General features: G+C 44.7%; 1 protein-coding gene across 2 annotated transcripts in view; it reads left to right on the plus strand.

The window, feature by feature from the left end:
• The first annotated feature begins 336 nt into the window (after nucleotides 1-336).
• Nucleotides 337-17,274, plus strand: part of TBC1D8 (TBC1 domain family member 8) — a 49,830-nt gene continuing 32,892 nt past the window's right edge. Inside the window, exons 1-2 of one of the 2 annotated variants that reach the window (XM_032996961.2) lie at nucleotides 337-505; nucleotides 14,280-14,390. In XM_032996961.2, the coding sequence (XP_032852852.2) occupies nucleotides 379-505; nucleotides 14,280-14,390 (238 nt within the window). In that variant the 5' untranslated portion in view covers nucleotides 337-378. Of the gene's footprint in view, nucleotides 506-14,279; nucleotides 14,436-17,274 lie in introns of both variants that reach the window. The other variant, XM_032996960.2, reaches the window with a different exon arrangement.

A 17,274-nucleotide genomic window follows, 5' to 3' on the forward strand; every position in this document is an offset into this window, starting at 1 on the left:
GCCACGGAGGGCTGGAGAACCGGGACACCCTCCTCCTCGCTCTTCTCCCCCCCACCCCCGTCGCCGTAACCGCCCCCCCCGGCAGCGCGGAGCCCCCCGGCTGGCGGCGGCCGGGCCGCACAAAGCCCCCGGCTCCGCGGGGAGGGCGGCCCATGCCCCGGCTCCGCCCTCGGCCCCTCCCCGGCGGCCGGGCCCGAGCAGCGGGAGCCGGAGCCGGAGCCGGAGCCGCTCCGCCCGCGGGGGGCGATGTGACCCGGGCCGCCGGGGCGCGGCGCGGTGCGGTGCGGCGGGAGGGCTCGGGGGGGGTGGCCGGGCCGGGCCGGGCGGGGAAGGGGGGGTGGGGGGAGAGAGGGAGACAGACGCCGAGCCGGGGCAAAGATGTGGCTGAAGCCCGAGGAGGTGCTGCTGAAAAACGCCCTCAAGCTGTGGGTCACGCAGAAGAGCAGCGGCTACTTCATCCTGCAGCGGCGTCGGGGCCACGGAGACGGCGGCGGCCGCTTCACCGGTACCGGGGGGGAGCGGGGGGGGGGAGCGGGGGGGGGTGACGGACGACTCGGCGGGGCGCCGGGCCGGGCGGCGGTCCCCCCCGCCGCCTCCGCTCTGCCCCGCGGGAACTTGGCCGCGCCGGGGGGACCCGCCGGCGGGGGGGCGCTGCGGGAGGCGGGAGCGGCCTCTTTGTTCGGCCCGCAGCGGGCTCGGCACGGCCGGGGCGGGGAGCGCGGAGCGCAGCGGGCCGGGGTGCGGGGGGGCTGCCGCCGGCCGGGCCGTGGAGACGGGCCGGCACCCCCCCTCCACCCCCCCCCCCCCCCCCCGCGAGTTTCTTCTGGGGCAGCTTCGTGCTTCTGCAGCCTTGAGCGCCGCTAAAGCCACTTGTGTTTTTATTTCCCCTGTTTCCCCTCCCGGTGGTTTTCTTAAACGTGACTAAGAGCAAGCTCGGAGCCCGTCAGGCGCGGCGGGGGCCCGGCACGAGTCCCCGGGCTCGGCGGGGGGGGATCGGGGGGGGGGGGGGGGGGGGGCTGCTGGGGGCACCCCCGCTGGGCCTTTCCCCCCCACCGCCCCCTCCCCAAACCACCCGAATCTCTCCAGACCGGCTCTGAGGCTCGGCACTCCCCCCCCCCCCGATACAGTGGGAGTTCTATAAATACGGATAAGAGTCCTGGCCGATACGTACGTTACAGGGCGGGGGTTGTTAATTCAGTTTTGTGGAAAAAGTGGATTCTGACTTATTTTTGCATTAATGATGAGGCAGCTTAGGTGGCAGCAGTAGGTAAGGCACGTTACATCCGCACGGCACTCCAGGTATGCATAGCAGAGGATGTGTATGAAGAAGAAAGATCGTGCTCTACCCTCACAACAGTATAAATCTGTGTAGAACTCCAGTGCGGGCGCCGAGCTAGGCTGCGCTGACGTTGTGGAGTAACCGAGCAAGGAATTTGGGCTAAATTTTTTGATCAAAAGACATCAGCAACTCTATTCAAACACGCAATACTTTGGAGAAATAACACGGTTTAACAAGTGTAATTCTTACCTAAAAGCAGATGAGGCTGGTAGCTTTGAAAAATCAGAATTTTAAATGGTGGCTTGTGTAATTGAAAATATGGTTAGGTATTTTCATTGTTAATATTTTCTATGCAGTTTAGGAAGCTACATTACCATGTTTGATACTGATTTATTAAAACCTTTTTCTTCTGAAGCATCGACTCTTGCCACTTTATAACACTGCTTTCTGCATTTATTTTTTTTTTTTGTGTGTAAATCAAACCAGGGCTTGTCCTAGCTGTGAAGTCATAAGGAGCACCAAACTTAACTGGCTTGGTAGATCCCATCTTATCAATCTATTACTAATGAAATGCTAGCCCTGGTAAGGTTAATGTAAGTTTTGCCAGCAAGTTAACCAAACATTTACCCTCCTATTTTCCCCTGCCCCCTGTGTGGAAGTCGTAGGCCACTCTTTTGTGATTGTAAGAACGATGTGGATTAATTTTGAGAGTTAAAAATAGCTGTTTACAGCTGCTTGATACAGGTCCAGGACGATCATGAGGTTCAGATCCACAAATGTTAACTCCTCATGCCTGAGCTTTCCATGGCAGAAATTTGCAAGCTTAAACCAAACAAACTGCTTTTCGGTTAAGTTTCAGGTGAATCATTTTGCTGAATCTACAGTGCACGGGCTTGCATAAATCTCTTTTGGCTGGCAAAGGAAAGCCGCTCCTGTCTCGGACAACGTTTTCCAAGGGAATTGTAAATACTGACAGCCTTTTAAACCATTTGGGAATGTTTGTATTTAGAAGGGCTTAGAAATGAGAGTCCTATAACCAAAAAGCAGGTGTAGGGAAGAATTAAACATAGCTGGAGTTAGACGGCTAGCTTAATTTTTTTTTTTCACAGTTTTTCCTCGAGATGAGTGAAATGGAGACCTGTACTGAGAAACAGTTGGGCTTTGCTGGTAATTGTTTGCAAAGCTTACCTCCTGATTCTTGCTTAACATGAACGACTGTAGAGACACTTTTTTAGTACCTGCCTCTTCCAGACGGACAGATACAAAGGGCAATGAAGCACTACCATATTTCAGAGCATGGTCTACCAAGCTGTAGAGCCCAAAGTTAGAAGATATTGTTTGTTTTACTATGGAAGCAAAACTTAAGTGAGAACAATATCCATATCTGTTTTCTTTTCCCTTTAGTAACTTGAGCCCTGGCAAATTGCAGTTTGATGGAAAGGTAGAAGTTTTAAAGATGTGAAGATCCTGTACATGAAAGCTGGTGCCATGGTAAAAAAGAATCTCATAGCTCCTCCAGTAAGGAGGAGGAAGAGGCTGCAAATCCTCAGGCTGTGTTAGACCCATGTGGGATCAGCAGACCAGAGCCCCCAGGAGACAGATTTCCTAGCCCCAGGAGTTAGATTTCATAAGTAAAGAGTGTCGACGGGGCAGCAGACCACCCGTGACGTAGTTTGCTTTAAACGGGGTGGAAGGGTGCAGTGCTTGAGCTGCCCTTGCGCATGTTACTACAGCATGGTATTTGCACTGAACCTATGTGAGGACATCTGCTTTATGGCCCTATTCTCATATTTGCATGTCTTTTTTCTTCTAGGACACTGCTCTCTCCTTACCAGGGCATTTTATCCATTATGTAAGAGTAAGTTAGCACAGCTGGAGGGCATATTTTATGTGGATTTAATTCCTGAAGGATGGACTAGAGAAGACCTCTTGCACAAAAGTGCTTTTCTTCGGTGTCTACGTTTCTTTCTTTGAGTACAGTGTTTCAGTCAGACTCTGAGCAGATGTGTGTAAGAGAGACTGTATTTACTACTGTTATTTAATTTGTGTCCTAGGGCAGTTACCAAATGCACACTGGGCTTGCAAGCAGTGGGTACAAAAAACGATGGAGGCTGTGCTTAATGCTTTGTTACCTGACCAGTGTCACTCTGGTTTCTGTCTTCCTGAAGGATATGCTTTTCAAGTGAATGTTTAACTTGCCACTTTGCCTGGATCTCTACTTGAGAGCTCTGTTGGATCAGAGACTTAGGAAGGAAATAAATAAATAGGAATAATAATAATAAAAAAAATACTGTCAAATCCCTTATGGTAGAATAGTGCAAGATGCTTTAGCGTGTAAGTGAATCACTACTTTCATTTTTAGTAAGGGATGTTGAAAGCTTCATTTACCTTCCTGTCTGATGAGATTAGTTTTGTGCATTTTGACAACAAAACTGCTTGTTCTGGGAGGCATTGGGAATGGTTTCATCACGAGCACTGGACTGAGAGTAGTTTTTGACTCTTCCCAAGCACTTAGCTTTGCAGTTGCTGTTTATGCAGTACTTCACATTGCACACTCTTACTATATAAAAACCCACTTAGGATTCTTTTAAATACTTGTTAATTTTCCCTTTTATAAAAAGGTTGAATAAAAATTTAAAATGAACTCCTGTTTCAAGCAGCTTTTTGTCTTTACTTTTTGAGATACAGTGCTTCTTTAACTTCTTGCTTGAAGTAGATCAATAAAAGATTATGTTTTGTTCCTGTTTTACCTGTGTTTTTAATTCAGTTAAGATATTTCCCCCTACCATTCTTCCAGCCTCCATTTTCAGCTCAAGGCACTTTTCAAGCTGGTTGTGCTCTTATATGGTTTGCAACTTGCAGAGGATGAACATTTTGAAAAGAAATTAATTTCTTCTTCAGCTCATATAAACCTTTACAGTTTACAACTTTAAGATAATATGCTGGCAAAAAAAAAAAGCATCTCCTTTATATGAATCTGAACGTTATTATTCCTTTAAAAAAAATAAATGTGGTAGACATGATAAATACACTTCCTTGAGCTATATGCTGGCAACTGAAGTAAACTCCCATCTTAGGATTTTCTTTTTTTTTCTTTTAAATAAAATTCTTGCAGGGCGGTAGTTTTTGAACTGATCTGTGCAGCATCTCTTGGTTGTGAATAGAGATCTGATTAGTTACATGATAAGAGCGCTCTTCCTTATTTTCCCCTTGCCTGGATTTTATTTTTTTAATGCATACAGAAAAATGGTTATTGATAAGCGCTGTATCACTTTTCTGGAAATTAAAAAAGCAAAAGATTTTCTGCTGCTCTTTCATACTCTCTAGTCCAAACAGTACTGTAATCATCATAAATACATCAGCTTTTAGTAGCCCTGTGCATCTCCCAAAGTCCGAGTAAATAATACCATAATAGGGCCTATTTCAGAGAAAGGCGGTGAGGGGACCACAGAGGTTGAGGATTCCCCTGACTCAGATGGGGAATCTGTCTAGACTGCCCCTCTTCATTACATTGTAGCAGGAGAGGGTCAAAAATATGGTGAAGTCTTGGATTTTTAGTAGAGAATGCAAAGTGGTATCCTGGTAAACTTTTTTACCTTTTGGAGGGGTGAAAGGCAAAATGAGTAGCATATGAAAAGGTCTGTCCCAATACAGTCTTCAAAACAGTTTGTCTTTTAATCTTAAAGCATGTCCAAGGTACCCAAACTAGTTATTGATAAAGGTTCAATCTGAGCACTAAAAACAAACAAAAAAGCACTTTTATTTTAAATGTGGCAGATTGAGGAGAGGACGATACCACAATAGTGATGTTAATAAAGGATAGTGGTAGTGCTCACTGTCTGTATTAATGGTTTTGTTTTCTTAAGGAAGAGCTCTCTGTGAAATCTTGCACAAGGAGAGGGGGAAATCCAAATACTTTACTGAAAGCTTGGACCCTTGTCAAAATGTTATCTAGCCTTGCCCACAACTGGAATTCAGATCAACAGGTTTTTTTCTTCTTCTTTTTTTTTTTTTTTTTTTTTTTCAGTCCTTATTTTATTGTGATATTTTTTAAGGAAAATGCGTGCTCATAAGGTCTTTCCTAAGAGGGTGGCTTCTCTGTTAGAGTGTTTGGCTGGGAGGCATGAGCTGGAAGGAGGGGTCGGAGCAGGAGGGCCAGGCTCCTTCCTACAAAGCCAAGGGCACCCCAATTCCTGACCCCTGAGCCTCTTGAACTGTGGGTGCTGCTCTGGCTCCCTCTGCTTGCCTTTTGGGGTGGGCTTCCTGCTCCTCAGGCACAGCGGGGCTGAGATGGGTAAGGTGAAACACAGATGCTTGTGTTGAAATGCCAACAGTGTGTTAAATACTAATACTAAAAGTGAGGATGTACCTGTGCATGGAGTGGGGGGGCTGGGTTGTGTCTGCTTAGGGACTGAATGCCAGCCTGCGTGACACTAATCCAGTGAATTAGATGGCTTTTTATTTTTGTGTTGTGGAGGCCAAGTGGCATAGAAAAAGGCAGTAAAATCACAGAATGGTTTGGGTGTGAAGGGACCTTAAAGCCCCCCCAGTCCCACCCCCTGCCCGGGGCAGGGCCCCCTTCCCCCAGCCCAGGGGGCTCCCAGCCCCGTCCAACCTGGCCTTGAACCCTTCCAGGGAGGGGGGGGGCAGCCACAGCTGCTCTGGGCACCCTGGGCCAGCGACTCACCCCCCCCACAGGAATAAATGTTTTCCTTATAAAAATAATTGAGCACGTCTCTGGTGGCAGAGCTTAAGTAACACTAGAGCAGTCTCTTCAGTGTTATTTATAGCGCCCACCAAAAATGAGAGACTGTTGCCCCAAGTAATGCCCCGTGCCTGGGTAATTTACAGGACTGCAGCAGCAGCTGGTGTGTCCCACCTTCTTGTCCGTTTTCAGGTGGAAAACAGTTTCAGGTATTTGCATTCGTAACGTGAGAATCGAAGCATTTGGCTCTGCGGCCTTTCGGGGTTGTAAAAATAGGCTGGGCCTGACCTGGGCTGATGGCAGGGGACTGAGATAAGCAGCTGTGAGAGGCCTGCCGCGGCAGCGTGCCCGCCGGGGAAACGGGGGCAAGGAGGAATAACCAGTGCCCCCGGGCCGCAGCGCCATTTCCACCGTCCCGGGAGAGGGGGTGCCCAGTTGGGGTCACTTCTCTTTCCCTCCGCACGTGGTGGTCCGATGCTGGAGCACGATCTCGGCGTCACACACGGGGACCACGGGACACCTACCGCTGCAGTGAAATGGCCAAACTCCCCTCATTTTTCATGTCCAGCCTCCCGGGAGTGTTGGGACTGGGGAATAACGACTAAACAATTTGTTTCAATTTGTTTCTACGTGCCAGTTTGGGAAAAAAAGCCAAAACAACAGAAACCAATTTACCTAGTGGCAGTGCTTGATCTGGGAAAGTCCTTGTTGGAAATAATGCAAGGACTTGAATGTTGATATTTCCCCAGGTGAATAAATGCTTGGAGCATTAGGTCTTTACTCTGAAATCTAATGTTGTCTGTGTTTATCTTCAAGTGTGGTGAAGCCCTTACCATTACAAAGGAAACACAGACTTCCTACAGCCCTTGGAGGAATCCTCCTTCATCCTTTTTCTTATGTATTTGCCCAAATAAGTTCTGCAAATTTTTTTTTTTTTTTTTTTTTTTTGGTGGAGGAAGTCTAATAAATGCACTCTCATAGATGCTGTATTGTATCTAAACCTGTTCATATAATTTGAAGAATTCAGCAGAGACAGTGTGGCTGGTGTAAAGCTGAGATGTTTAGCTGCTGTTGTTAGTGGTCTTGTGTAACTGGTAGTGTTCTTACCAGCAAAAATGTGAATTTTAGGGAGACCAGAGTGAAAGTAACAATGTGTTAAACATCTGAGTTTTGAATTTCTAGAGAAATCGAATCGAGATGAAAGACCTAGAGACATCCCCAAACATTTATGCGGGGGCCACCACTGGCCAGCAGTCGCTTCATGCCCACTGTCCTGGGCCGTATCCTACCTTGGTGCAGCTCAGAAGTCTCTACCCGAGCCTATAATGCCAGGTGCCTGTGGGATGAGTGGCAGTCTCTGGCTGGCCTGTAAGAGGTAAAGATGAAGACAGTGGTGGTCCTCAGTGCATGTCAGCTTTGGGTCTCGCCTTGGGCCAGCCACAGGGTTGTGGTCACCAGTTAGGGCTCCAGTGTGGTGGGGTGGTTGAGGCCAGGTGGGAACCACCTTCATAACCCTCTCATCCCTCTCTCAGCAAGGACAGTACTCCGAGGGAGAGCTTCTGAGGTGCCTTGCAGAGCCAGGCAAGCAACCCCTGCTATTTGTTGCCGTCCCAGGAGTGCCCTTTTGGCAGGATGAGCTTACCCTGGTTGGTGTGAAAACCATCTTTCTGCTGCAGCTGGAGCACAGGGATGGTGACGGGCCAGGGAACTGGGACATCCACATGTCCCTCCCTGTGTTCTGCTGCCTGGTGGCGGGCTGCTCATTCAGCCAGTTTGCTTGCCTCGTTTAGCGTGGCTAATTGCTGCCCACCATGGCTATTGTGAGACTAATTGTTTGCAAATCATTGCAAGATGGAGGAAACTATATGAAGAAGTGTAATTAGGATTCAGGGTATGGAGCGCTTCTCTGCTTCAAAGAGCCAAGATTAATTCTGCTTTATTGAAGCTGTTAGTTCAATTTTACTGTCCTAAAAACCCCTCAACTTTATTTTTATCATCATCTGAATTGTTTGATTTGCGTATTTCTCGTAATTCTCATTAGCTTAGAGTGCCTCTTGCAGCTATTAACATTCTTTGTGAAGCTGCCTCTGGCGGAAAGCAACCTGTCCTGTTAGGTCCTTCCACTTCCCAGGAAGAGCTTTCTCCTTTTGAGTGAAGTACCGTTTTTCTCAGATTGGTGCTTTTGCTTCCTGGACTTGTTTTTCTTTCAGCACCCAGCCTTCTGGTGGAGGAGCAGAAGTAGCGAGCAGCAGTGAAAAGCAGCAGTGAGCTCCCGAGGATGAATTCAGAAGCATGCCTTATGCTTCGTGGCTTTGTAATGGAGGAAGACCGTGGCAGAACACTGGGCTGTGGCTGTAATCATAAATCCCTCGATTTGGTGGTTGTGTCTTACAAAAATAACCTAGTCTGATTGAAAGAGTGGGTCTGAGTATTTAAAACAGGGCTTTGGCATGATACGGGTGAGTGTAGCCACTTCTGCACGGCCCTGTGGAGCAGCCACTGAAGACCCTAGAGACAGCCCGGTGCCACCACTTTCCTGGCTTTGGGAATGCCAGGTGGCTGCAGCTGAGAGCATCTTGGCAAACTGGTTTGGCTCCAGGTATTGTGGTGGTCCTCTGCCTGTTTTCTCAGAAGGGCTTGATTTAGCAGATATTCTTAAGGCAGGCCTTGTTCCACATCTGTCCAGCTGTGCTGGTCTCAGGCACCATGGAAACCTCAAATCTGTTTTTTTTTTTCCAAGTCGATCAAGGAGAAGTGCAAGGACAGTTTTCTCTCTGCTTCAAACTTGGGCAGTAGTCGGTTTGCTTGTACGGTGGCTAAAGCTGTTCCCCAGGATGCTGGAGACACAGGCTGGACTCTGTCCTCTATGTGACCCCTTTGGTTTGGAGAGAAGGGGTATATGCGCTTGATTTGGGAGGTTCAGGGCTGCGGCACATGGGTGGGAAGAGGTGCCTCCTTGTGCATATCTGGCCTGCTGCTCCCCAGGTTTTAAAAGTGCCATCAGAATTTCTTACCAACTAATTGCAGATACTGCATGTTATTGCTTCTTTGAACTACATTGACCTTCAGTCCCTCCTTTGTAATGAATTCATGAGTTTCCATTAAACAAAAGACCCTGGCTGTGGTGACCAGATGTCTCATTTAAAAACAAAATAAAACTATAAGGGTAGCGTTGCTTAGTATTGCGGTACTGCAGGCTTTCTTGTCACTTAGCCTTAGCTTTAACTTTTCTTTTTTATTTTTTTTTTCTTCCAGAAAAAGCAATAGCAGCTTTGGTCTTTTGCCTTTCTGTTTTATTTTTTTAGGATTTTATTACTTTGTTGGTCCCAGACTCCTAAATGATCAGTCCAAGTCCTCCTGCCTCACAGCATGGCTTAGCTGCTGAAGTGACCACCCCATTTATGGGAAGACATTTGAGTAGTTCTGAAAAATTTCCCTTTAAGGCCTTTAAAATATGATAGAGGTAGACAGAAATCGTCTTGCTCTACGTAGAGGGTGCCTTAATTCATGTGTTGTTGACCAGGCATAATTGTTAGTGCCTTGGACTGTCTCTTGAGCATTGTCCTAAAAAATCGAAATAATAGATAGTTTTTCAGTTCCAGTTTTTAGTTTGAGTTCATCTTTAATCACCTTCTGCCCAGTGTCTGAGAAGTTTAAAAGAATTTTTAAAATACCACATGGATAATCAACACCGATCCGGGAAAGGAGCCTGCATTCTTTAGTTTGAAAGGTATGGTATGTTTAGTAGAAATTGGTGTTAGATTAACTTACTGTAAACATGTTCCTTTTTCTAGATTAGTTATGAACATGACACAGTATAACTTGTAATGGGATCTTTTATCTTTCTGTGGTGTTATAAGGAACCATATCTTTAAAGATGAAGAGCGGTGGACTCGTGATAGTTCATTTGAGAACCTGATTGTTATAGCCTATCCTTGGCTTTTTTTTTTTTTTTTTTTCTGTGAAGAAAAGCTCAACAAGTTCGTTGTGCGTGATGTCCTGTTTGTGTCCCATTTGGTTACAGATTGACCTCTGTAGCAGGGAAACCTACCTGTTGCAGGATTTGAAATGGTACCTTGCTCATTTTTATACTTCAGTTTATTTGTGGTATTCTCTCCGTAATATGCATGTACATTTGATAAAAATGGACCTGTGATTAGTTGTACAGCAGTCTTGCTATAATTGGGGCTATCCCAGTTTCCAGTATTGAAGCAATAAAATATGCACAAAAGCAGATGTTTCAATGAAATAAAAACTATCGAGTGTGGGATTTGTAGCAAGTTTTCCAGATCTGTTTTATAGACGTACTGCTGAAAAAATAAAGATCGATGTTCCTTCTACCTGAAATCCAGTTTACAGCTAAAGTGATCAGATCTATTGAGGAGAAGCATGTAATTTCAGTAGAAGTATGTCTTTTTCCACTACTTCTATCCTCCCTTCCATAGTTGTCAGAAGTACACATTACACCTGAGACTTGCATATGAATTTTAGCCTGAGAATATTCTTTCTGCATGAAGAAACTTGTACCCTTTGAGGAACCTGCGGTGTTCTGTCAGCAGCCTTTAGCAGAAGGCTTTGCAAACTGACGTCTGCAGCTTTTCTTAGTGCAGTTACTGTACAGTTAACTGCTTTCCTGAAGTACTTCTGCATCTCAGGAGGTCAAAAAGCAGATGAAAAGTTGGTGGAATGGCTTGTTAAAGGGAAGGAGGTACTCTGTGTTTTAAGTTCCTCCCAAAAATCTTGTCCCATATAGAGTAAAAAGAAATAAATGATGGGAACTGTGGGAAGGAGACCAGTGTAGCAGTTCTCTCTTTCCCCCATCTGCTGTTTGTTTCCTTTTAATTTTTGACTGTCCTGTAGTATAAGTGGTTTCACTGCTGCCTGTGAAATGGAAGAGGTCTGCTACATCCTAACTGAAGGCATGCTAATGCATCCACATGTGAGCCAGAGACCCTTTATATAATTTATATGTACCTGAGAGCCAGAGACCCTTTCATTTTATAAACTGACCCTATTTTACAGGAGACCCTTCCGTGCAACAAGCTGTTAGGACATGTTATTAGAAGGGTGCTTGCTCACAAGTTAGATATTTTTCAAAGCATGTATCAAAATCAGTGTACTGTGTAAAGTTTCTAGTTTGTTCAGGGATTTTTAGGTTGTTTATTTTATGATGCTTCAGTGAGAAGCGTAGCACAAGTGTTAGGATTCGAAAGTTACCCCAGATGAGTATGAGGCAACTCACACTGGAAAAATTTTGCCTCTAGTTTTAGTAATTTTCATGCTACTACGGTTTCAACTAAATTACCATATTAGGCCTGGGTGTATTTATTAGTGTTGAATCCTCTTCATGCTCCTGCAAATGCACTCTTAGTAATTCCCTTTTTTCCCCCCATCTTTGCCTCTGTCAGTCTCTCCTTTACTTTTCGGCACTGGAGGATCCGCTTCACGTGCAGCTGAACCACCGCAGAAGTACGGGTACTAAACCACAGTCATGGGGTCCAGCCAGACAGGAGGTTTGGCTCCGTGTTTTCCAGGAGAAAACTAAAGAGACAGAGGGACTGGTGTACAGCCTGCAGCAATGGTGGGCAGCCTTGCCGGGGCACGGGACCCCCGCTTGGTGCTTGCTTGGCTTTAGAGGCACTCGCTTTTATTCTCGCCCCGCTGTCCTTACGTCCCTTCTGGAGAACCCCCCCCCAATCCCTCCTGGCAGAGGTGGGACGGGATGGGGCCCCTTGTCAGCCACAGCGTTGGCTTAGGGTGGTTTAGGTGTGGGGTCACTTCACCCTTGTGAAGCCCTTGTAGGGGGGGCCAGGCCACTTGGGCTTTGTTCTGGGAGGTATCCTGATGGCCACACTCTTTTTTTTTTTCCTTCTTCTCTTTGCTTCTTAGATCTGGCTCCTCCTTGTCACCCTGAGTTCATATTTTAGCTATGGGTAGTTTAGACAAGGGAGATGATTTTTCCTTTGCACAGTTGAAGGAGGAAACTTTTTGATAGTTGGTAAGCAAAATGTTAATTGTAAGCAGAAGTAAACAGTGAGAAGAGGAATTGTTTTTTCTGGTCAGTTATTCAGGAACAGAAAAAGGAATTAATTTTGCACAGGCTAAGAAGTAAAACCAAAATTTTGCAGCTAGTTCTCTGCTTTCATGCATTTTTTCATTATTTTTGAAAAAAAAAAAAAAAGGTATTTCACAAATCAGATGTTCATTAAAGCATTTCACTAGGATTTTGGTAGCACTTACTGTTAGTTGACTTTCTTCCATTACTTTAGTGAAATGAAAAAGAAATCTTTCTCCTAGATCTATCATCAGGGGAATACTTGCACAGCACTTAATAAGTTTCTTTTTCTTTGTCTTTCTTGTAATGTCTCATCTTTTGAAATTTGAAAGTTAAACCCTGTTTTTGTTCTCTGCATCATTTGATGCTATCTTACTGGCTTTAATCCAGCTGTTTTGAAGACTGCTCACTGAAGTTGGTGCTGTTTTCTGTGAGCACCGATAATTTTTCTACCTTTTATACTTGCATGAATTTTTATGCCTTTTTCTTGCAGTTATAGGAAAGCACTTAGCATTTTTCTGATATTATATGTATTATTGGTCTCCAAATTCAGGTCTCTTTTGAATAGATGGGTGTACTATCTGGACATGTATTTAGCTGAGAAGCAAGCTGGTGCCGAATAATATCTCACCGTACAGTTTTAAAACATATTGTGTCCAACTTTTACTTGGCTTTGAAAACATCATCAACTGTGTTTGTGAATGCAAGGAGGAAGTACTTGATGTAATTTTCTTCGCTCTCGGAAGGTTTTTGATGCTGTTCCATGTGAGTTTCTTACACCTCCTAGACCAGAAAGTGGTTACACTGCTGCTTTGTTGTGCCGTATTCAAATTAATTAGCTGTGGTTTGTTGTCCAAGTGAGAAGGCATTTCAGATGAGGACTTTGTAGGTTTCATTTTACTGTTTCCATTAATCACTTAGGTGATGGACTAGAGAATGCGATTATAAAAGCTACACATGGTGCCAAAGACTGGCAAAACTTTTGGAGGCTGAGAATAGTTCCTTTTGTGTTGGATTAATGGTGAAGGGACAAAAATACAACTGTATAAACAGCACATAGGTTTGAAAAATCAGATGTGCAAAAGAAAAATGTGATATTGCAGATACTTCCTAGATACTCTTGTAGCTTAAGCAAATCGAATAAAACTGCTCCTGAATGGCTATTTGTAGGTGACATTAGCCAATTCTGAGTTGCTTTAATATGCCAGTTTGCAAGTCATGTCATCTGAAGAACTTTTTCATGCATAGTTTGGTCCTGCCTTCTGGGGGAAGGTAATGGGGAAGGCCAGCAACTCCATCTGGCCCCCAGACTGGAAAGTCTTTTTGGGGGGCAGGAGTTGCTTCAGCTCTCCAAAATGGGTCTGCCTGTATTTATGTCAAGTACAGATTTACAGTGGGATACTGCTGCAAGCTTTCTTGGATACGATGGTGTGAACACAAGATACAGGAGGTGGTTTTCCACACTTCTTATGGCTGAGACTTTATTGGTAGCATCATGTCCAGTTTGGAGGGTCATGCTTAGAGATAAGATGGGGGAGATTCCAGTTTAACCTCGAGGACAATGAGCTGTTTGGAAAATATTGACCCATTAGGACAAGATGAGGCGACTGGGATTTCTTTAGAAAAAGAAAAATCGTTAAATAGTGGGCAACTACGATGATACTTTTTCTGTATGTCAAACATAAACATCAGAAATGCTCGTGGCCAATTACTCTTTGTGTTCTGGGAAGCAAGATTAATTTAAAGCAAGAAGGTTTAAGATCGTGGTGGTTGGCTTGTTTGTTTGGGTTTACTTTTGCTGTAAGAATACTTAATGAAAATAGTGGCAGAGGCTAGCTGGGGAAGTTGTTGCATCTTGGTTGTGGGAGGTTTTGAAGAACAGGTTAGACAAACACCGCTTATGGCATAGGTGTATTTATCCAGCTTCAGAGTGGGGCTGGAATGGTAACTTCTTAAGGTGCCCTCAGGTCATTCCACTTCAATTTTGTGGTTATATACATACATATGAGGCAAAACCAGAAACGCCAACGACTCGATATGCTTTTGATCTTCTAATCTGGTCTGCCTTTCACATTTTGAGCATCTGTAAGTTACAGCATAAAATGGGGGAAGAATTGTTATCGTTACATTCTGTAATTTTTGAATGTAATTTAATTTTATGGCTTTAGATATGAGAAGACTTGCAGGCTACAGAAATGAAAGTTGGCACTAATTCTCTTCTCCCCCCTTTTTCTTTGCAGGTCGCTTGGTTGGTGCCCTGGATGCCATGTTAGACTCTAATGCACGTGTTGCTCCGTTTCGAATTTTACTCCAAGTCCCAGGCTCACAGGTTTACTCTGCCATTGCATGTGGTGAGTTATTGAACGGATCAGAAGTTTACTGGGCCGTAGCTATTGGTGAGTCACAGATGAAAAACCCCAAACTGATTCTGAGCATGGTCAGTGTCTGCATGTCCAAGAAGCTCAAGGTAACCCCAGCTAGTAGTGTGTGTGTGGAAAGCTACTGCCTGTAGCTTAACAACCAAATTAACCTCTGGCTAAAACCCCAGATAGGAATTATGAAAAAGTGTTAACTAGGAACATTGTCTATAGAAAGCTTGTTTAACTGAGGGTGTTTTGCATTGATTTTTCTGTCTCTTGAAAAGGAGTGTGGTTGTGTTCATAGGCATATCTTTTCCTACGGTAGTAATAGTTCCTTACAGCAAGAAGCTACTTAGTCTAGGCTTTCACCAGTCTAGTCTTTCGCTTGCTTACTGTGAAATGTCTTACCACACTTAGTTATAATGAAATATAGCTAACATTTGGAAGATGCTACATGATTTAGGAGGTAAAGTTGTCAGGGGGGAACGTCTAAGTGCCTGGTCTGTTGTCCACTAATCCCTCTTGCAGTGCTTCTGCAACCTCCAAAGGTCGAGCTCATCTTCAGGAAAGTGATGTGAACTGCAGCAGCCTTGCCATGACACAGTAAAGGCCATCCAAATGCGCTTGTTCCAGTCATCCTGCTCTTGCTTGGCCAGTCTGCAGGGCTCTTCTCATCCCTTCTCCTCCGGTTGATAAAGTCCCAGCACTGAAATTTCCTTTGGGAACAGTTCAAAGCTGTGCCAGGGCAGGTTCAGACTGGACATTAGGAAGCATTTCTTCACTGAGAGGATGGTCAAACCCTGGAACAGGCTGCCTGGAGAGGTGGTTGATGCCCCAAGTCTGTCAGTGTTTAAGAGGCATTTGGGCAATGCCATTAACAACATGCTTTTGCTTTTGGTCAGCCCTGAAGTGGTCAGACAGTTGGATTTAGATGATTGTTGTAGATCACTTCCAACTGATTCTATTCTTTCTATTCTATTCTAGTCTAGTCTAGTCTAGTCTAATCTAGTCTAGTCTAGTCTATTCTATTCTATTCTATGCTTTCTATTCTATTCTATTCTTATATGGATAAAGCCATTAAATAGTTAGCTAATGTAAGTGTTTGACATGTTGTTGATGGTGTTTGATGTAGTAGTCCTTTAAGTGGAAGGGGCAATCGATGTGTTTGCCTTGTTCCTCTGTACAAGCTCATTCAGCATTTCTTCCTTGGTTCAGCAGAGATCCCTCTGTGCCGTTCCCCATTAATACTGGGAATTTTTCCCTGTGACAGATGTGTGTGAAGAAGCTTGCATAAAGTCTTTTTGTGCTATTTTTGTTGTGGCTAGGTTTTTGTTTTACAATTGCTCTATGCTTTATATCCCTACCCCCTTCCTTTTTATATTTAAATAATGCCATCTCATGGAGAAATTTAAGAGCTTCATACTGTTACAGTTCTCTGATGAAGCCAGGTAGCTTTCACTGGAAAAGTAAGATCAGTGTTGCTGTCATGGCCTTCTTGATCACTTGCATATATGCAATATTCCTTTCTGGGGCTGATCCTTGCCCTATCCACACTCTTACTGCACACAGGTTGTTTAGGGTTTTTTTTGTTTTGTTTTGTTTTGGTTTTTTTTTTTTAATATATTAAAGGAACTACAAACCAAAAACTTGCCTGGTTGGAATGGTTAAGGATTTTGCTGGGATAAACGTATCTGATTAATGTTTTCTAGCATTTTCCTTGGCTCTTCTGAATGGATGGTCAGCCTTGAGAAAATGAGATTTATAGTATCAGAGCGGAAAGCAGAGGGCTCTGTTTTGTATGCTGTGTGGGTGGGCCATACGTGGTTGCCAGAGCTGCACAGAAGTGAAGAACCGTGGTAGCAGAAGTTGTTTCTGAATAATATTGCTGCTATTAAACCCTGATGTGAGTGCCCAGGGGAGAGCTGGTGCTGGCAATAGGAGTCAGAGGGACAGCATCACCCGACACTTTTCTTAGAAAGCTGGAGGACTTTCCCCACGCGGAAGAGGCCGTTGCTGCTCGCCCAGCTCTGCCCTTTCTGAGCAAGGTGCTTCGTGCAAACACAACGTTAAGAGGTTTGTTACTGGATTTGGAAGGAGCAGTGAGTCCAATTAAGGTTCCTGCTGTATAGCAAGGACAAGGAGCAGCTCCAGGAGCTCCTTCGAGTCTCCTGACGTAACTTCGTTAGGGATAGCCATCATGTCATTATGCAGTTAATTAAAATGACATTTTTTAATTGTATGTTGGCAGTCCTCTGTTCCAGGAGCTGTAGGCTTAAATGATAATACATGTGTAAGGGTCAGATCTGTATTACAGACTTCTTAAAATCTCTGAGGGCTTGTAGGAAGTATAATCCCTGCCCAGCACGGCTGTTCTGGCAGAGATGTTTTAATCCAGGTGGTTAATCATGTTATATCAGTACAGGGGAGGAAAAAAAAAAAATCTAACCACAGTCCTAGTGTGGAGCCACTTATGATTTTCCTTTCAGAAGGCTTGTGGGCAAAACAGAAACCCAAGTCCCAGTCAAGTGAGGTAGCTTTTGGGAGAGGGAGAACAAAAGGATTGGTGAGAAGTGGGTTTAAAGAAGAGATTATGAGGAGTGAGGCTGTGGTTAGGCTAAATATACATTTGGCACAGGCACATGAAGAAGGTGGGTGAAAGGTAGAATAAAACACTGTGCAGAGCATTGGCACGGGAAGACGAGTAAGGAAGAAATGGGCAATGCTTGGGTCAAATCACAGAATGACTTTAAGTCGTGAAATGGAAATTAGAAATAAAGAAGGGACCTGAAATGCTGAAGGGTTGGCCTGAGGAAATGAAAGGGGCAAAGAGATCTTTCAGTATTTGAACAGAATCAAATACTGCTCAACACTGGAG

Source organism: Tyto alba, unplaced genomic scaffold, assembly GCF_018691265.1.
Source record: "Tyto alba isolate M040663 unplaced genomic scaffold, T.alba_DEE_v4.0 Super-Scaffold_45, whole genome shotgun sequence".
In the NCBI taxonomy this organism is placed as follows: domain Eukaryota; kingdom Metazoa; phylum Chordata; class Aves; order Strigiformes; family Tytonidae; genus Tyto; species Tyto alba.